The sequence below is a fragment of the Pseudochaenichthys georgianus genome, chromosome 13 (genome assembly GCF_902827115.2).
Source record: "Pseudochaenichthys georgianus chromosome 13, fPseGeo1.2, whole genome shotgun sequence".
Lineage (NCBI taxonomy): Eukaryota > Metazoa > Chordata > Actinopteri > Perciformes > Channichthyidae > Pseudochaenichthys > Pseudochaenichthys georgianus.
This window is the reverse complement of record NC_047515.1, coordinates 9,308,528-9,330,091: the sequence shown is the minus strand read 5'-3', so window position 1 is coordinate 9,330,091 and position 21,564 is coordinate 9,308,528. Positions and strand designations below refer to the sequence as shown.

The 21,564-nt window shown below is 41.8% G+C and overlaps 1 protein-coding gene across 1 annotated transcript in view; it reads left to right on the top strand.

Annotated features, from left to right (window-relative positions):
* tnfaip1 (tumor necrosis factor, alpha-induced protein 1 (endothelial)) overlaps positions 1 to 21,564 on the top strand; it is a 31,861-nt gene that overhangs the window by 3,689 nt on the left and 6,608 nt on the right. Inside the window, exons 2-6 of the mRNA XM_034097991.2 lie at positions 574 to 929; positions 3,684 to 3,853; positions 7,022 to 7,105; positions 16,495 to 16,547; positions 16,724 to 16,919. Of these exons, the coding sequence (XP_033953882.1) occupies positions 683 to 929; positions 3,684 to 3,853; positions 7,022 to 7,105; positions 16,495 to 16,547; positions 16,724 to 16,919 (750 nt within the window). The 5' untranslated portion in view covers positions 574 to 682. The remainder of the gene's footprint in view (positions 1 to 573; positions 930 to 3,683; positions 3,854 to 7,021; positions 7,106 to 16,494; positions 16,548 to 16,723; positions 16,920 to 21,564) is intronic.

Here is a 21,564-nt window from a genome sequence, read left to right as displayed (position 1 = left end):
GTTTACAACCAGTTCTGTGTAAACATACTCGAAAACTGCGCAAAACAAGATAAACATTTAATATGTATTAATTACTTAGGATCATATACCTGTGTCTAGTCTAGAAAATGGAAAATGTGTGCATTTGATTGTAAAGTTTTGTTTATTAACATGGACTGTTGCAAAACCAAGCAGCTTATAAACATCTGATTTAAATACACAGAGGTTTGCAAAAAAGAAACATCATTTAAGATTCATTCATATTTAATTTAGTTATAATTTCTTATTTCTTATCCAAGAGATACTGATTTGAAACCGTTGTTTTACGAAAAGTTACATAATGTTCCTGTTTCTACCGGAAAGAGGAGAGTTTCTCCCAAAGCATGCCGCTGAATGTACCCCCTGCACCAGAAAGAAGAGCACCTCGTTGAGTGTGACTACAGACGGAGTTCACTCCAAGTGCGTAGGGGGGGGTTTTGTAATTGGGCCATTGTGTGACGGTGGCTTTCACTACATATTGTGATGCATGCATTCAGCCACTTGCCGTCCTGCTTTACAAGTCTTTACCAACATAAGGCCTCTGTGTTTTGCCAGGAATGATCTGGAGCAGTGAGAGGTTGTGGCGGCCCCATCAGTAGCTGTCACCACGGCGGGGGACCTTCGGACCTCCGTCTGCAGGGTTGTCATCTACCTCCAAAGGGACATGTCCGGGGACAGCTGCCAGCCCCAGCATCACACCCTGTCCCACTCCACCTCCTCAGCCCCTCCTCTGGCGTGTCCCAAGACCAAGACCTGCAGTTACCGAGGAGCGGTGGGCCTGGGCAACAAGTATGTCCGGATCAATGTTGGCGGGACCCTGTTTTACACCACACTGCAAGTGCTGACCAGGCTCGACTCCATGCTGAAAGCCATGTTCAGTGGAAAGAAAGAAGTGTTCACTGATAAAGACGGTAAGTTACTAATTAAAATATATTACTCATGTCCATAAACATGTTATGCTGTTATATCTTCCCCACAACACATAGAGACGAGTGTCGCCATTTTAATGTTCTATTACTTGTATCCCAAACTTGTAAAAAGTGATATATGTCAGAGGAAGGGTAAGAAAACGTACGTAGGAACGCAACCATTTTGTAAAAGACACAAAAAAGTTAAAGAGGACATTTTGTGTCTCCACTGTGACATGTCTCCATGCTTTAATGTTCAAAAAGCTCTTTATTTTTCTCATACTGCCTGTGCTGCAGTACCTCTTTTCACCCTCTGTCTGAAACCAGAGCCCAGTCTGCCCTGATTGGTTAGCTGGTCGGCTCTGTTGTGATTGGTCAACCGCTTAAAGATGTTCGCCTCTTAGACTATCACATACAATGTGGTAGAGCACTGGCCAATAGTCATTTTAGCCCTGATGAGATGTGTTGAGAGCCATTAATTACATTACATTGAATTTAGCTGACGCTTTTATCCAAAGTGACTTACAATAAGTGCGTTCGACCAACAAAATACAAACTTGAAGAAAACAGAATCATATAAGTACATCAGGCTTCATAGAGCTAAACATTTCAAGTGCTACTCAACTGGCTTTAGGTAAGCCAGTCCTTTATTAGTATATAAGTGCTTTGTTAATAGTTCTATTGCTCGAAGTGGAGTCAAAAGAGATGAGTTTTCAGTCTGCGCCAGAAGGTGTGTAAGCTATCTGCTGTCCTGATGTCAATGGGGAGCTCATTCAACCATTTTGGAGCCAGGATAGCAAACCCACGTGTTTTTGCTGATGGGAACTTGGGTCCCCTTCGCAGCGAGGGTGCAGCGAGCCGTTTGGTTGATGCAGAGCGGAGTGCACGTGCTGGGGTGTACGGTTTAACCATGTCCTGGATGTAGGAAGGGCCAGATCCATTCGCAGCATGGTACGCAAATACCATTGTCTTGAAGTGGATTCTAGCAGTTACCGGAAGCCAGTGGAGGGAGCGGAGGAGCGGAGTGGTGTGGGAGAATTTAGGGAGGTTGAAGACCAGACGCGCCGCTGCATTCTGGATGAGCTGCAGAGGTCGGATGGCACATGCAGGTAGACCAGCCAGGAGGGAGTTGCAGTAGTCTAGGCGTGAGGTGACGAGAGCCTGGACCAGAACCTGCGTCGCTTTCTGGGTTAGCTGGGGACGTATCCTCCTGATGTTGTAAAGCGTGTATCTGCAGCAGCGGGTTGTAGCAGCTATGTTTGCAGTGAAGGACAGGTTGTTATCTAGGGTCACACCCAGATTCCTTGCAGTCTGAGTCGGGGAAACAACAGAGGTGCCAATGTTGATTGTTAGGTCAAGAGTGGGACAAGCTTTTCCCGGAAGGAAAAGCAGTTCAGTCTTGTCAAGGTTGAGCTTGAGGTGCTGAGCAGACATCCACTGAGAGATGTCAGCTAGACAAGCAGAGATGCGTGCGACGACCTGGGTCTCTGAGCGGGGAAAGGACAGGATTAATTGGGTGTCGTTAGCGTAGCAGTGGTATGACAAACCATGCGGGCTAATGACAGATCCGAGCGAGTTTGTGTACAAGGAGAAGAGGAGGGGACTGTGAGGGAAATATTTTTGTTTATGTGTTTGTACCAAAAAGCATTTTGTGTTTCACATAGGTCTGCTATAACTTAGAGCAGGGGGTTAAAGGTTTAAAGGGTTAAAGGTTCCGCTTTCCTGTTGGGGGACTGTGACTAACTGCCAGAGGACTTTAACAGACTGTCTTTGTCTCTGAATCCATGTGTTTTTGTGATTATCGATCAGAAGACGCGCGAAATAGAGGCTCCTCCTTGATTATCTGTGTAGATTTGCGCTGTGTTTCTGTGTAATCTTCAGTGTTGGCTGGGGAATCACATGATGAAGTCGTGTGAGAACCCTGCCAATGCTCCCGGCCGTGGCTCTCAATAAACTCAGGTGTTTGATATAAAGCGGACTCCAGCCTCCATTCCTTCCATCAACATTGCTGAAAAGAAAACCTCTCTCACAGGGACCAAGAACAGAGCCCTGAGGGACCCCTGTAGTTAATTGACAAGGGTCGGACTCCGACCCTCTCCAAGTAACCCTGTGGGTGCGGTCTTTGAGGTATGAGGTGAGGAGGGAAAGTGCAGAGCCTGAAACTCCAAGTTCTTGGAGAGTGCGAAGGAGGATCTGATGGTTCACCGTGTCGAATGCAGCAGACAGGTCCAACAGGATGATGACAGAGGAGAGGGAGGCTGCTTTAGCCGTGTGCAGTTCCTCAGTGACAGCAAGGAGGGCAGTTTCTGTGGAGTGACCTGCCTTGAAACCAGACTGGTGCGGATCCAGAAGGTTGTTCTGATGGAGATAACAGGAGATTAATGGTGTTTTAAGTAGCCTGTGTGCATTCTAACTAGCCATACTACCCCAACACATTCAATATTGGAAGCTAAGCAGGGTCTAGTCGGAAGATGTTATTAACAAGACATTGCCGATTAAAATTCAGGACAACCTTTAATAGTTACCCTTCATAATATCATGACTGATTACAAGTGTATGTTTACAAAACTCATGACTTCACATAGTGGTTGCTCATTATGAATACAAGAGGAAAGAAATGACTAAAATAACATCAAAAAAAGAATGAAAAAATGTATTTGGTGTAATGTTGAGTCTAAATGTTTTGGTTTATGCCACATTATTGTGCACCTTGGCTTAGAGATGTATTTCTCAACACAGTCTGTTGTTTCTGTTCAGGTTGGATCCTGATCGACCGCAGTGGGAAACACTTTGGCAGCATCCTGTGCTTCCTGCGTGACGGCACAGTCTCCTTACCCAAAGGCCGTCAGGCTGTCCAGGAGCTGCTGGCTGAGGCTAAGTATTACCTCGCCCAGGGCCTGATGGAGCTGTGTGAAAACTCCCTGCAGGTCAGTCACAACCACACTGACACTTCTATACAGCTCTAAAAGACATTACACATTTGTTTGAGGGGGTTTTACAATGTGTATTGATAAGACACGTCCTTAGACCCTAACAGTGGACAAGCAAAACTCTCAAAGAAACTCCAAAATTGAGAAATACCACGGAGGAATTACATAGGAGGGATCGCTCTCACTTTACGGACAGATGTGCATCTATTGTCGTGTGTGTGTAGAGTAAAAAATATAATGAAATAAAAATTGTAATTTATGAACAATCCAAATTAGAATACTGTATTTTAGAAAAGATGGAGCCAGGAGGATGTCAACAATCTTCCACCAAAAATTAATGTTTAATAAAACAATTATATGCCTCTAGGCTTTGATGGAAAAACAGTTTGCTTCACCTTGCTTGGAAGAACAGTGAATTCACCATACTGACGATGTTCACAGAAAGACCCGCTGGGATTTCAAGATTTACTCATCCTTTGGTTTCCAGGGGGACAGATTGTATGTCATTGCATTGTAAACTCACCGGCTGTCGTTCATTCATCATCACATCCTGTAGTTTGTGAATTAACAGCACACTCCTTGCCTCCAGAGGTCCATTACATACTCTGTCACACAGCAAAGGACAGTGCTTTCTAATACTCTTTTGTAGCACAAATTGTACCTTATGCACATCTTTTGCTTTATGAACAACACAACAACACTGCACTTGGTAACAACTCTTTTAGTGATTCATCACCAGTGGAGGCTACTAGTACGGTGGCCTATTGGTGCAAACGCGTTGAGGTGACGTACAACAACAACAACATTAACATTAACTTTTCTGTTGGTCACTTGTTAGCAGACCCTTCATGCGATGGCAGAGCGAACAGGTACAGGCAGGGCCCATAGTGATAGCCCTATAGTTTAAATCTACTACCCACAAATAAACATATGGACATGGGTTACTATTTAAAAAAAAATTGTAAATGTATTTATGATCCTATCAATGTGATTTTAAGTGGGGGTGGACCTCAAATCTTCTAGCGGGGTCCGGGGGCATGCTCCCCTGCTAAGATTTTCTTTTTAATTTTTGAGTTAAATGCATCAATCTGCTGCATTTTGAGGGGCAAATAAAGAGACTAGATCTATGGAAACACCTATATGAAACAGAACTGTATACATTTTAGGGCTGCACGATATATCATGTTGTGACGATTTTTTTATTTTTTTTTAGGACTTGCGATATTAAGTAGGCAAATTAACTCAAACACGTCATGTTACAATTATTTTGCTGCTTGCTACAAAAGGAAAACTTGCGCGGCTCTCATGTCAGAGGTACTTGAGTGAGTGACATGCAGGCACAGCATGCCACAATCAAATCTCCAAAGCAAATGGACCCCGTGATTTAAGGTAAAAACACTGAATAAAGTAGTTTCATGTGTTTCTCCAAGGCAGTTCGGCGCTGCTAACCGAGCTAGCTCAGCTTGTTGCTCTGATAACTTAAGATCCAGACGTCCGTGACTAAAATCCTTCATCCGGTTAAATATAGTTAAAAAAATACCAATTGTATAGCATTAAAGTTCAAGAAAGGATGGTTTGCGAAAAAAACAAACGGTATTTTCTTCAATTCCTGTATGTTTTCATATCGCAGGGGGGAAAAATTTGCAATGTCAGTTTTTTCCAATATCATGCAGCCCTAATACATTTCAATAATCATAAAATCATGGCCATAACCAATAACATCCCATTTCCAATATGAAAAAAACACTGAAACTTGTTTATTTATTTATTTTTGGTTCATTTATAGTTGTGAGTGTGTCTGTGATCCTGAATCAGCCTCACCTGTCTCCCTCCTCTCCCCCTGCTCCTCTTTGAGGCAGCAGCAAAGACTAGTTTTAGCTCTCACCAAGTTTTAAAAGTTTATCTTACCTTTTTTAACATAGTTAACGTTTTATTTTTTATTCATGCATATTTTACTAATCACTATCCTCTCAAATGGAAATATGTGTTTACATAAATGGTGACCAAACCGTTTGGGACCCACTGAGAACTTAGACTAAGTTAACTATCTAAACACTCAGTCCTTTATCTCACCTGAGCTGAGGTTATCACGAGCTTGAATGACACACAGAGACCAATCAAGGGCTTTGACTTATGATCTGTATGACAGTGGCCATGTCGGCAGGCCACATCACGTAGACAGCCAGTCACCCTGTGTGAGGCAGGCCACTTAACAGGCCAGGCCATCGGGAAACCCCCCGGTCCTCCCGATGGCCAGTCCGGGACTGGGTACAGGAGGCGTAGAGCGAGAGATCATTGTCCACAAGTTAATCGATCGCAGATAGCGTCGTGGTCACAGACGAATAAAACATAAAAAGTCTAATATTTGTATCCATTGAATACCCAAATCAAATATAAAGTATTCACTAAAGACCAACCCACCTCTAAAAAAAATGGGTTCCATATGAATTGTATTAGGCTTGTTTCAACATACTTTATAAATGCTTGTTTTGTAAGTAATATTTACCTATGTTCTTAACAAAGTATTGTTTAAATCAGTTTAATTTAAATGAGACACTGACCCATTTCAAAATGTGTACCTGGCCTAAGGACACTATGAGCAGGGCTGCACATAACTGGTGTGCAGCTGCGCATGCGCACGCCCCGCCAAAAAAGAGCACCGGATCATTTGCACCAACATTGAGAGAGAGAGAAAAGAGAGATAGAAAAGAGAGAGAGAGATATTTGTGAGTTGCATAAGAACTAAGATAGCAGGGTTTTCCCACACATAGACTTTACTTGGGCGGGCCGCCCAGGTAGGTATATTAACGGCCGCAAAGTATAATTCGCGAGCTATTTAGGTTGAATTGGTTTAATCCGACCACGAGCACGACGGCATCTGCGACCCCTCGCTCTACCCCTCGCTATCGCCTGAAGGGTCTGCTTTATGCACTCCGCACAGTAACCCTGATGCATAATCACCAGCGCACCACCCCCCCCGTTCATAAAGTACCCTTCAAAAGGTCCGGTTTATTTCATTTTAAGGATGCGCACCAAGCAACATCTCCAGGTGCTCCTTTGAGAACCAGGGCAAAAAAGTTATGTGCACCCCTGACTATGAGTAACAAAGACACTGTAACTACCAAATGAGACTAACTCCTTGTGTATATTGTTTGTGATTGACAGGGTAATACAGAGCAGCCCCTGTGTGTTATACCTGTGGTCACCTCCAGTAAAGAAGAGGAGAGGCTCATCCAGTCCTCTACAAAGGTAAACATAGTGCTCAAATTTGATTCTTTTTATGAACCTGGTACAGAGTGGTGCAGGAATGAGTCTTAAAACCCTGGAAATAAGTTGGCATTTATTCTCAGTCATCATAAATGTAGTGTTAATATGTGGAGATTATCCTGCTGAACAAAAGTGTAAGTATCATAAACATGTGTTTGCCACTGATCTTATTTTCTGCTATAATCCAAAATCCCTGTCCAACTTTCTGGTTAGCCAACAAAAATACGTGGTAATATATTAAAGTGGACCTATCATGCTATATTTGAATAATATATTGTAGGGCCATACCTATATAAAACATGTCTGTGAAGTATTTTTTTCAAAATACCAAACAGATCATGCATTTTAGCCATACCTCATTTTGCTCTATTTGCTAATTCCAGCCCTGTTTTTGCAAGGGCTGATTCTGTGGCAAATGAGCTGCAGCTGACCACGCCCCCCTGCAAAGGAGGGGGGTGAGGCACGAGCGTCATGTTACCATGCTGTTACCATCCTGTTACCATGCTGTTACCATGCTGTTACCATGCCACGCAACCTCTCATTCCCCTGATTGGTGGAGAGTTGCCCATATAGGCGGAGCTCCTTGTTTCTGACATCAGAGATATTTCAAATCTGTATCAGATCCTTTGCAGCCCCGTTTTTAGAGATTTGGGTATGGAGAAAAAGAGAGGGTTGTGTTTTCTGACACTTGGTGAGTTCCCTGACACACCGGGGACACATATTCATGTATAAAAGACGTACAAAAGTGCATTTTGCATGATAGGTCCCCTTTAAGGTACACAAATTCACCATCAACTAGTTGTTAATTAACATGCATATTAGCAGCATATTGGCTCTTTATTAGTCAGTATAAAACACTTATTAATGCCTTATTCTACATGACCATATATGTATGTGACCCTTTTATTATGTAAGATAGCAAGGGGGTACATATCGTGACAACCAGGCCTGTCGTAAAAAGCATCCCCCCGAAAAAATATGTTTCTATTAATTCCACCCTCAAGCACTTTTGAGGGTATAGTAGTAGGACTAGTACCAATACATGGAGCAAGTTTTATGAATGTGAAACTTTTATTATGTAAGATATTTACATAATATGCTGACAAAGACTATGTAACATTTGTAAACATATATTTTGATTATTATATGACAAATATGTAAAATTAAACAATACATTTTAAAGCACGTGTATACAGACAGGAAGTCACAATTAAATAAAAAAATATATTAAATAAAAGAATAACTGAAAAAGAAGTGACGAATGAATGCAAAATCCAGGATTTGACACCCCATGTTTCAATATGTATTGTGTGCCAGAGGTGGGAGTAAGTCCTACATGTGCAAGTCATGAGCAAGTCTCAAGTCTTGACCTACAAGTATCAAGCAAGTCCCAAGTCACTGTGGTGAGAGTCAAGCAAGTCAAGTCAAGTCATACACAATTCTGATGAATAAACCCAGTTTCCGCATTTAAATCAGTTAAAAGACAGTGGTTATGAAAATGGATTGAACCCACACTATGATCTTCATTACATACACAGTTAATCATTTGAAATCTAATTTAGACCGATGACAATCATATTAGATTCATATTAACCCTAGAACTGCAGACAATAAAGCTAGGACTCAATCAAAAAGTCTGTTCAAAAAGGCAGAATTCCAGGTAAGAAAATCATATATGGCATTTGCCATTACACATATATAATTGAAATTTCTGTTAACACTAGAACCGCCAACAGCATCAGCACCATAGATAGCATTTTCAAATCATTTCATTTGTTCCTCTTCATAATTTCCTTATAAACTAAGTAGGACGATTTAAAACTCACTTAATTGGGTTAATTTAGAAATCGCTTCAGTTTATCATCATAACAGTTCAAAAAGTTCAGATTCATTTTTACAATAAATCAAGGAATGATGCACTTCTACAAACAAAAACAACATAATTAAAACATTTAAACAAACTACTAAAAGTAGATTAACTACATTATTCAACAGTTTACAGTAACTTCTGATAATAACACAGGGGAGATAAACGAGGCATCTCTTTTCCTCTCTCTCTCTCCCTCCCTCTCCTGACAGCCCGTCAGTATCAGGGTTAGTCAAAATGAATCCCTTGGCGGTTCTAGTGTTCATTTACCGTTGTCTTCTCTTTGCAATGCTTAATCGATATGAAACCAAGTCTAACGTAGCTTAAACTTAACGTTAGCTTTCTAGCTAACACAACACATTTACGCACCTTTCTCTGTAGGGTTTTTTGTAGTGACGAATGAAGTTGGATGTTGTGGTGGTCGTGTCACTGATCTTTATGCTGCAGACCCTGCATACCGCTGTTCTCTTCTTATTAGCCGCGTCATCGACAACATAATCCTTGAATCCAAACTTGACTATTTTTGGAGTAACGCTAGCCGCTGCCATGTTAACTGACACTCCTGCCGTCTAGTGGGTTGCCAGGTTTGCGCGCACGGCGCTATAATCACCCAATCACGTTTAGAAAAAACTAAATGTAATATCTCAATACAAAAACAAACGCAAATATTTAATTTTAAAAAGTCAAGTCCTTTCAAGTCATCGGTCTCAAGCTTAAGTCAAGTCTCAAGTCATGAATACCAAGTCAAAGTCAAGTCTTTTATCAATGTTAGTCAAGCAAGTCTCAAGTTCAAAAACATGCGACTCGAGTCAAGTCATGTGACTCGAGTCCCCACTTCTGTTGTGTGCTATACTGATAATAACGACACACTCTATCTTACTCTCACATACTTTACTTGTAAAATTCCACAAGATACAATGCAACATCCTTGTCACTACCTGATCTGCAGCTCTGCCCGATCTGCAGTGCGCATGTGCGAGATGGTCCGCCATATTGGACAACTCCGTACGGCAAACCAAGAAGGACCCTTGACACAGTGGCTTTTGGCAAAGCTCAAAAAGAAAACTCGAGAGGGATGAGTTATTGTTATTACAACGTGACTTCACTATTTTAACAACTCTTTTTATTGGGTTCTTTTATTTAGGGTTAAGTTGTCAGAATAAGTGAGAAATGAATTTAACTTCTGTTAGACAGCTACCATACTGAATAAATATTTACTGTGAATGTATGCAAAAATGTATGGCACATAGCTGTCTAACAGAAGTTAAATCCATTTCTCACTTATTCTGACAATTTACTTAACCCCAAATAAAAGAACCCAATAAAAAGAGTTGTTAAATAATAGTGAAGTCACGTTGTAATAACAATAACTCATCTCTCTCTCGTTTTCTTTTTGAGCTTTGCCAAAAGCCACTGTGTTAAGTGTCCTTCTTGGGTTGCCGTACGGAGTTGTCCAATATGGCGGACCATCTCGCACAAGGAATAGGGTTAGACGTTAGGCGCACTGCAGATCGGGCAGAGCTGCAGATCGGGGTTGCGTTCCGATAATCCAAAAATCAGCTCCTAACGTCTAACCCTATCTCCTATTCCTTGACCTCTGAGTGAAACGTCACGGGGTTAAGGGATAGTGGATAGGAGAATTCAAAAGGACTTAGGAGAAGAGACTGCAGTACTTTAGAGAATCCAACTGCACTTTCACTATCCAACGTGTTTATGATGCACCAGCGGACGTCATAAATGTTCGTCTGCTGCTGTGGGGAAACTATGGAAACTACAGTTTTCTATAGCGGACTACAACATGGATGTATAATAAGGAGGGACTACTGTAAACTCATCTAGAGACTCTGCACCGTGCTCTGACGCTGTTGCTTTGCTTTATGAACGTGGACAACAGAGAAACATATTCTTCATGACCAAAGTTGGAATTGAAATAAAAAAGGAAAGTGAAACTTATGCTCGTCACCCTCTCCCTCCGGTACACATGAATACAAATGATCCCAATACGTATTATTGTATGAACTATGAAAAGATCTTAAAATAAATACAAATGTATTTATTATAAACGTTAGTCCTTAATATCTATCACTGTGTATATCACAATTCAAACATCTTTTAAAAGTTGAACAAACTCCACACAGCTCAGTAACTTTATTTGATAATTTCAGTGAAAACTAACGTTCGTATTTCTCTTTTTGATTATAATACTGATGAACGTTCAGAACAAAGCACTTTGGCAACTTACCACCTACGTTTTAAAATGCTTAATAAGCACCGTAAATTTCATGATATCATTTCGGTCATAATCGGTTGTTTCCGTGAACGGCCGACTGTTGTGTGAAGGCAAATGCTGCTGTTGCAAGGCATTGTGGGGCAGCATTTTCTCCTCCCCTTTCGTCAAGGGAGGTCCAGTGGTTCCTAAGCTAATGCTAAGGGAGGTTATAAAGGAAGTTTGAAACCTCCTTTCCTTTCATTTAGAGAATTGGAACGGCACTTAACATGGCTGCCACTGACGTACTTCCGGGTAATTTCACTTGGTTAGGAAGGTTCCTAAGCTAAATGGACTATTGGAACGCAACCCGGGTAGTGACAATCCTAGCCGCGCTAACTTCAAAACTGACACGGCCCGTCCACACTACAGCTTCAACAGCTTCAAAAACGGTTTCCAACGCATCTGCCCATTCACTTTGAATGGGGTGACGTCACTTTTCGCCGAACTGCATTGTGGGAAGCAGAGCGGAGCTTTCCTGGCGTTTCACGGTACGTCCACACAGCAGCTTTAGACGAATCTTCCACCGCTTCCAACGCTTCTCTGCCCATTGACTTTGAATGGGGATGACTTCACTTTGCCTCGCTTTTCGCCGAACTGCATTGTGGGGAAGCGAAGATTTCCAGGATTTCCAGGATTTAAAAGTTGAGCAATGTTCAACTTTTGAAGCTGAGCTGGAAGCGTCAGCCAATCAAACACGTTTATGCAAATCTGACAGTAGAAGCGCTAGCCAATCAAACCGCGTGTAAGCAGGGAGAACCAGACCGCAGTTCATTTCCTCATATTCCAAACGAGAAATTACGGTAGCAAATCACCCGGTTCTTTACGACCAGAACTATTAACGGGATACAAACCGGAGGAACCAGGCATGGAGGGAGGTGGCAGAGACAGTGGGTGAAACTGGTAGGTTTTCGCCTGTTTGGGGAGTTTATATATATATATATATATATATATATATATATATATATATATATATATATTGCTCGCATAAAATCCCCGGGGTTTTTTGCTTTGTATGTCGGGGACGGGAGATTCATGTGATTGGTTGTTGGTCGCGTTGCTCGCAAAAAATCCCCAAGCTTTCGGACACCCCCAGCTCCAAGATTTTCAAGATTTTTGAAAAGCTGCTGTGTGGACGTACCGTCAGGCTGCAAAAGTTGAGCAATGTTCAACTTTTGAAGCTTCTGAAGCTTTCGGTGGAAGCGTCAGCCAATCAAATCATATGCCAGTACAAGCTCTAGCCAATCAAACCGCTGCTTGTGTGTCAGGGGCGGGAGATTCATGTGATTGGTTGTTGGTCGAGCTTCAGACACGCCGAGCTCCAAGCTTTTTTTTAAGCTTTACGGCCCGTCTACACTACAGGCATCAAAAAATCTTGAAGCTGGGCGTGTCTGAGGCTTGGCGATTTCTCGCTCCCAAGACGACAAACAACCAATCTGGAATCTCCCGCCCGCCCCTGGCATACAAAGCAATAGCAATATTAAAACGAAGTAAACTGGATATAAAATCCCCAAACAGGCGAAAACCTACCAGTTTCATCCACTGTCTCTGCCACCTCCCTCCATGTCTCGCTCCTCCGGTTTGTATCCCGGTAGGTGAACAGAGACTGATCATACAGCACCGGGTGATTCACTACCGCTCCATTTTTTTTAATATGAGGAAATTACCTGCGTAGTCTCTCCCAGCATACACGCGGTTTGATTGGCTAGCGCTTGTACTGTCAGATTTTCATACGCATGATTTGATTGGCTGATGCCAAGCATCGAGCCTCAAAAGTTGAACATCGCTCAACTTTTGATGCTCGCGATGCTTGCAAAGCCACGCTCCGCTCCCCACAATGCAGTTCGGCGAAGATTCAAAATCAACTACGTTACCCCATTTAAGTGAATGGGCGAAGCGTTGAAAGCATTTTTCGATGCCTGTAGTGTAGACGGGCCGGTATTGCCTGTTAATGCCTGGTCCCTCGGCTCATGTCGTCCCCTCGGGCCACCTGTGCGTCAACAAATAATGTCCCCCTGACCAACGTATATTGCAACACCCCAACGATCAAAATACGGAGCGAAGAGTTTAACCACAAGAATAAAGACTATATGGGCTACCACTAAACAACCCACAGTCTGAAAATTACCATTAATAAAACCCTGGACGTTTACTTTTCGTTTTAAGCATCGGTTTAAGGTGTAAACGTTTAATTTTCAAATGTGGGTTCCCGTGACAAGGGGTGCATTTCACGGCGGGGGTGCATCATTTGGCACAACACCAGTCGTTCTGTGATTCTCCAGAGATGTTTAAACTCAATGAGAAAATGCGTTAGCATTTGCGCTAGCGTTAGCATACATGCTAGCATTAGCCATACTAGCCTGTATACATGCTTATTGCACAGCTAGCATTAGCTATATTTACCTTGTTTACACTTAGCGGTCCTATGTGTTAATCTGTGTATGTTACACTTGCATGTATGAGATCATTAAGTGCCTTGTAACTTGTTTTTTATAGTTTCACACATTCACTTGAATGTCAGTGGACTGCAAATAAGTCATTAAAGGAGCATGGCTGCTCATTCCCTGGCTCTCAAAAGAGTTTGGCTGACTGTTTAATCTATGTTCACACTGAGACAGTACAACACATAGAGAGAACAGTACACATATTGTGCAAGTACATACAAGCAGGTCACACAGTATGATCACAAATACATCAACTCTGTTATTTGTTTTTATTCAAAAGTACAGGCTGCATATGTGTTCTCAGCCTTGGAGAAACTTGACATGTTTTGGTACATGTGTCTGAACCTCTCTTTAGTGGTTCATTAATTAAACTGATATTTCAACTTGTGCCTACTTTGTTCATGTACTGTTGAGGTTAATTTCAGTAGTTGTGTTCTATAATGTATTTACAAAGTGTGAAGAGGAGGCAACTTTAGAATGGGGAACCTGTTCAGGTCAATTGGAGTCAAATTACTAGTTTATTGGTTATGAACAAGACTTCACTGCAAAGTAGGGAACATGTTCTTGGATATAAATACCTAATTTTAGGTAACACTTATAGTTTCATGTCTTGTTACGAATAGATCATATTTGTTAAGTGTTATTATGGGAGAATTACTATTCTTGTGGTACTACTGCCTTATTAGGCCCATATTGAGCAGAGCATATTAAGACCAAAACTCATGTACAACAACTTCCTTACTTGCAATAAATAAGCACTAATTAGAGGGTTATTGAGGAAAAACTCTCAACTAATGGCTTATTACTTGTAGAATATGGTCATGTAGAATAAGGCATTAATAAGTGTTTTATAATGACTAATAAAGAGCCAATATACTGCTAATTGTAAGGGAATAATTTGTCCTTACTCCTAAGATATTTAACCGTATTCTGTGTGTTGACATTTACGACCATCCCTGCTTCTAATCTCCCGTAAGGAATGTGTTAATGCAGTCGTATGTTGATACTAGGTTTTATGGCCTGACCTGGTGGGCACAGGGGGGGTTTTACGACTGTGAGAACGCTGGCTTTCTAAGCTCCACAGATGTGAGAGACATCTCCTGTGTCTGCAGATGTTTACGCCCATCCCCAATATGTGGATTTGACTCTCTGTAAACTAGTTAAAAGGTCTACCAAGATGCGAGGCGGATCAGAATTGACATGGCAAGCCACCCGTGCAGTCAGAACCTTTTGCTGCTGTGACTTGTGAATTCTCCGGCCGTTGACTTGTAATAAACATCATTGTTTGACATCAAAGCTCCAACTCTCCTCGTGTCTCTCTGAGTCCTGACTCGCCATTGACTCCGGAAAACCATAATGATTCAAACTAAGGAGAACAAGAACAGTGCTGACATACTTACTTAAAACAAGCAATATCATTGTAAGTAATATCAGTTTCATTTCTATAAACAGATTCTGCATATAAAGTTAGAATCTGTAGGCTACAGGACAGGATGTTGGTGACAGAAGAGAACTTTAGGGCACTTCTTTAAAGTGTAATGTTGAACTGAAAGGCTAAATGCATAGTTAGGGGAACATGTCTTCTGATGGTTGCAGGTGCACCCTCAGCCCACATGGAGACACAAGCAGGAGGTTTATGACGAGGAGTCCACCAGAGGAGGTCACTCCGTATCATGTTGCTGTGACGTTTTCTATTGTGCCGTGCCTTACTTCTGAATTAAGTCATTACAAATACTGTATTTCAATGAGCTCATTAATGCGTTGCATGTTTCCTGCTCTTGTGTCTCTTTGCTGTGCAGTAGGAGCTATCTGCACAACATTTTGTAAAATACTTCCAACACCTTTCATAGGACAACTGATGTAACCAGGGGCGGACTGGCCATCTGTAGAATCTGGAGATACACAGGCCGTTTCTCAATTGCGAGGATGCTGGCTTGGTAGTCGCGTACTTCCAAGTCACTTCCTTCAGAAACGAAGCAAGTATGCTTCCACTCCACGGCTTCGGAAAACGAAGAAGAATGGAACAGGCTAACAAGTGTGCCACTCTCTCTAATGGTTTCAACATAAACTGTACCGAAAATAAATATCTCACGATGTCTATCTAATTATGAATTTGTTTTACTTTCACGGAACACATTTTTAGTGATAACAAAGTAACATACTTACCAACACATGTTCTACGTCACTACATGCTTAGATTTAAATGTGTGCTGCGTCGGTTCAGCCATTCTCCGCAAGGGTTTTTGAAATTGGTCCGTGCGCAAAGCATTGTGGGGATTTTAAGGACGCAAAGTCTACTCATGTGCAGCCTCGAAATTTCCCCCAAACCAAGGACGCGGCCTCGGTGGAATTCCAAGTATGCTGGACATTGGAACAGTCCTGCTGCGCCACTTGATGACGTAGCATCCTTGAAATATTGGCTTGGAAGCCAGTATCCTCGAGATTGAGAAACGGCCCCAGATACACAGAACGGCCGGTCGTCAAGGGCCGTTGACGGCCAGCTCGGTTCGCTGACGGCCGGCACCGCCCCCCGTTGACAGTTCACTAGCACCCCCCCCCCCCACTTGGGTTTAAAAATGAAAAGGTGAAATAACCTTCGCTATATTCTTTATCACATTTAGCAGCTATTCAAAGATAAATAAAACATTTTCTAACGTTCCTTTTGATTTAAGTAAAATACGCATAAATCCTTAATATTTTCATAGTACAACTGCCAAATGAATGACTCCTACTTGAATAACATTTGTAGTTTTCCATGTTAAAGCTATACAATGATTTCTTTCTTTTCTGTTAGCCTGTGGTGAAGCTGGTGTACAACAGAAGCAATAACAAGTACTCCTACACCAGGTAAGACATCTTTCCTCCAGAGGTCCCGCTGCTCTCATCATAACAAGATTAATGGCTTTATTTTGAGGGAAGCATAGATTCTTTCTTTCTAATAAAGTGTAATGAGCCACAGGACACAGAACCAAGTAAATGATGAAGCACTTATTCTCTAAATCAGTTTTCATTTGTCTCGACAGTAACTCGGACGACAACCTGTTGAAGAACATCGAGCTGTTTGACAGGCTGTCGCTCAGCTTCAACGGCCGCGTCCTCTTCATCAAAGACGTGATTGGAGACGAGATCTGCTGCTGGTCCTTTTACGGTCAGAGTCGCAAGCTGGCCGAGGTGTGCTGCACCTCCATCGTCTACGCCACGGAGAAGAAGCAGACCAAGGTGAGCATGAGTGCGGCCATGTTCATACCAACCATTTACCTGCATCTCTGGAGGCTCAACAGGTTGCCAAGAAACACAACACAGGGTCATTCAGCAAAAAAAACGTGATCTGCTTAGAGCCGAGGCATTTCTGACACATCTCTAAGCGGGTGACCAATCACAACAGAGCCGGCCAGCTAACGAATCAGAGCAGACTGGGCTCTGGTTTCAGACAGGGGTTGTGGACAGGCAGTTGTGATTGGTAAACCGCTTATAGATGTCGGAAATGTCCCGCCTCTTAGCCTATCACGTACAATGTGTTGGAGTGCTAGATAATAGAATAGTGAGGGTTACATAGGGTGACCAAACGTCCTCTTTTGCCCGGACATGTCCTCTTTTCACGCCCTGTCCGGGTCGTCCGGGGGGGGGGGTTTATAAATTCATGAAAATGTCCGGGTTTCGCGGACCGTTTGCATGTACTTAAATTGACTGGCGCATTGCACAGAATACTACGGTACTCTGTTGCGTGTGTGACGTAATCCCTGAGTCTGAAGCTTTGTGGGCGGCTCTACAACTACGCTGACACACAAACAGAGGAAGGGGACAGAGCGGACCGCAGCTCACATTCACAATGCCAAAGCGCAAATGTACTTTTACAGATGAATTGCAGAAGAAATTCCAAATGTACCGACCCGGTCGGAACAAACGGGAGGCGGAGTGCACCGTGTGCAAAGCTTGCACGTATGTGTGTGTATCTAATAAAGGTGCAGGCGATCTTAAAGCGCACATGGACACATAGGAAAGCTGTGCAAGGTGAGAGTTTGTCGGCAAAGTTGACAGACTTCTTTGTTAGACCAGGCAAAACAGAGGATGCTGTAAATGCAGCGGAGGGTGCGTTTGCATTTCACACTGAAACATCACAACAGCTACAGATCTATGGATTGCACAAGTGCCTTGCTAAAAAAAGCATTTCCAGACTCTGACACTGCCAAAAAAATCAGTAGTGCGCGCACTAAAACCGAAGCCATTGTCAATGGTGTTATAGCGCCCCACTCCATTGATGTCGCACATGAAGCACTCAAAGAAATCCAGTACTGTGGTGTTTCTACAGACGGGAGTAACCACGGAGCAGTGAAAATATTCCCAATCATAATCCAGTACTTTGACTGGAAGAGGGGTGGCATGCAAATCGAGGTTAAAGACACACCAAATGAGACAGCAGAAACCATTGCACAATATCTCATTGAAACATTGGCAAAAAACAATTTGTCTGAAAAATGCATTGCATTTACTGGCGACAATTGCAACACAAACTTTGGAGGAATCCGACGTGATGAAGGGGGAAAGAATGTGTTTGCAAATTTGAAGAGGTTGCTGCAGAAGAACACTCTGATCGGTGTGGGTTGCCCAGCACACATATTGAATAATTGTGTTCATCACGGGGCAGACACAATAGATATTGACCTCGAGAATATCATGTTCAAAATCTACCAGTACTTCTACATTTACACTGTGCGCACTGAGAGCCTGAAGGAGTACTGTGATTTTGTTGACATTGAATACAGAAGGATGCTTTCTCACAGCAAGACAAGGTGGCTGTCATTGTTCCCAGGCATTGAGAGGATGATACAGATGTTTCCAGCCTTAAAGGCATTCTTTCTGTCTCAGCAAAAACCACCCATAGTGATCAAGAAGTTTTTTGAAAACGAATTCAGTGAGATCTACCTCTGGCACATGCACTCACTCATGTCTGCGTTCCACACGCACATTCAAGACATGGAAAAGGAGAAGAACTCCATTATGGAGGTAAAGAAAATAATGAACAGCATCCACACCATTCTTCTTGAACGCAAGAGCAACAACTTCATGTCCCTTAAAGTTAAGGGACTACTGGCACAAAAGCGTAGTGATGGACTTGGTAAGGAATATGACCAGTTCTGTGCTGATGTGCAAGGCCTGTACAGTACATGTCTGGAGTATCTGGAGAAGTGGATGACTCCCATGGAAGAGTTCTCCACATTCACGTGGATGGATCTGGGTGAGCCACCAGAGTGGAATGATGTGGAGGCCTGCCTCAAGTTCCTAGGAGAGAAGGGGGTGGTAATTGATGATGTCAAGTGTTTTGACCAGGTCACCAATCTGAAGAGATTCACAGAAAGGTGCAACCGTGATGAGGAGTTCAGTGGCCTGCAGGTGCACCAGAAGTGGACCAAATATTTTGAGAAGGCCAAAAGCATTGCCTGTTACTCAGAACTACTGAAGCTTGCACAGTTTGTCTTTGCACTTTCCTCTCACAATGCAAATGTTGAGAGGGTTTTCTCACTGATGCACAGCCAGTGGACCAAGGAGAGGAACCAGCTGTCTGTTGAGTCACTGAAGGGGATTCTATTTGTGCAATACAATTTGAAAGACATGTCTTGCAAAGACTTTCATCCTTATTTGTTGAGCAACCGAAAACTGCTGGGAAAGATCAGCTCCACAGCTAAATATCGATGGGCAGACAAGGAGGATGAAGAAGAAAAGCAGGATGAAGAAGATTGAAGTATGCAGCTATGCAGAGAGAGAAAGCTATGTAGCTGTGGGAGAGAAACTTTAAACTTTTAATTTTAAATTGGGACCCTAGAAGCTAGAAATATGTGAAAAGTTGTCATTTCACTGTGGTTGTTTACAATGACAGGGCCTGGAATTGTGTTTACAAACATTTAAAGTAGGCTTATATTTGGTTCATGGTGCCTCAAAATGTGTTTGGTTTGATTTAGGTAATCAAATGTTATGTTATGTTATGTTCACTAATGGCAATTATGCAAATGTGAAATCCAAAACGGCATAGTGCACTTTTAAAATAATTAGATTAGTATCTTTGTGAGGTTACTGTTTTATTGTTTACATTGACAAGATACAAAGAGATTATTTGTTAAAGCTGGATTTTCTATTTTCTACTATTTCATATATTTTGTTATTTATTTTTGTCCAGTAAGACTTGAAAAGAGAGCTATTATTTTGTTACAGGTTGATGTTTAAGTTATTCTTGTGCATTTGAGATTTGTCAGATAGTTCTAGGCATAATAAAGCATGTTAATTGTTGAGTAACCTTGGTTTGGTGTGTCTTTGGTTATAGAGAGATATTATTGTGTTATATACAGTAAAATAATATAAATAATAATTTTATATCCATACAGAGGAGGCATACTTTAAAACAATAAGGCATCTTTGAATAAACGTTGAGTATCATTAAGTATCTCGAGGCTGGAGGCAGCATGTCCTCTTTTTTGGAAATCAAAATATGGTCACCCTAGTGTTGCATAGTAATGTCACTATGTTACTGAAGTAAACAAATGAGTAAAATGGAGGCGTTTCAGGCAGGGGGGGAGAGTGCATTTTGGAATTTTAACCAGAAAAAACGATATTACACAATCCAGGCAAAAGAAAACTCTGAAAAACATAGTAGGGCCTCTTTGAAGTAAATTAGAAGAGAGCAACATATACAACTAGAAAATGCATTTCCTGCTGAAAATGCGTGCGAATGCTGTAAACTGTGTACATTTGTTGCTGAATTTAGCTGAAAAAGCTGAATATGTTATTAGTTGAATGGTCTCTGTAGCTGCTTTTAGCTCCAAAAACCAAGTAAGTGTGTTGCTGAATTGTTACAGCTCAAATGCATTGCAATGACTTTGTTGAAAACTTGAAAGTGAAATGTTAAACTGGAAGAGTAGGACACATAGTGAAGAAGCTTAATATTTAAAAGAAAATGTTTAAAAAAGGTATACACATAGGTATAGCCTCACTGTCCTGAAATAGTTGAATAACTTAATAGTTTAATGGTTTCTGCAGCTGAAAGTAGGCTGAAGGAGTTAGATATTAAATGTAAGTAGTAGTGAATGAATGTTTACAAACACCTGTGTGTGTGTGTAAGCCCAGAGATCAAAGGTTACCACAGTGACGACGTTATCAAACATCTGTGTATGTGAGCCCAGAGATCAAAGGTTTCCATGGAAATGTGCTGTGAAAGGAGAGCCTTTCCATTGTTCTGAATGAGAAATAAACCTCTCACATTTCTAACTATAGTTTAAAAACGGTAGCTGCTTTCGTAAAATGTCAACGCATGGAGGATGTCAGGACCATGAGGAGCGTCGGAATCTGCTTTTTGTGTACTTTTGGGTCCATAATGTGGCATTTTTGGCAGATTTACTAAAGGTGTGCAGCTGCTGCTCTGAGGACAGATCAGACTTGATTTACAATGGACCTTAATTTTTTTAATTTAACCTTTATTTAACCAGATAAAAAGCATTGAGATAACATCTCATTTACAATGCTGACCTGGCCAAGAAGGCAGCAACGTTACACATTTTTACACATAACACAGACACATAAAATACAGAGTAAACAACTAAGTAAACAAAAAAAAGTTAAAACAAAACGAAAAGCATTCACTACATTGTGCACATTTGGGACAGTAAGAAAGGTACACTACTTATTACTGCAAGAGCAGCTAGTGGTAAGGACCTCAGACAACTTCAATTTAAAACTAAGGGACAAGTGCCGTCAGTTTAAGGCGTGATTGAAGGTCATTCCAAGACCAAGGACCATAATGAAAAAGACTCCTTTTTCCAGCCTCAGTCCGCACAGCAGGAACCTGGAACTGTATCCAGGCACTGGATCTGAGATT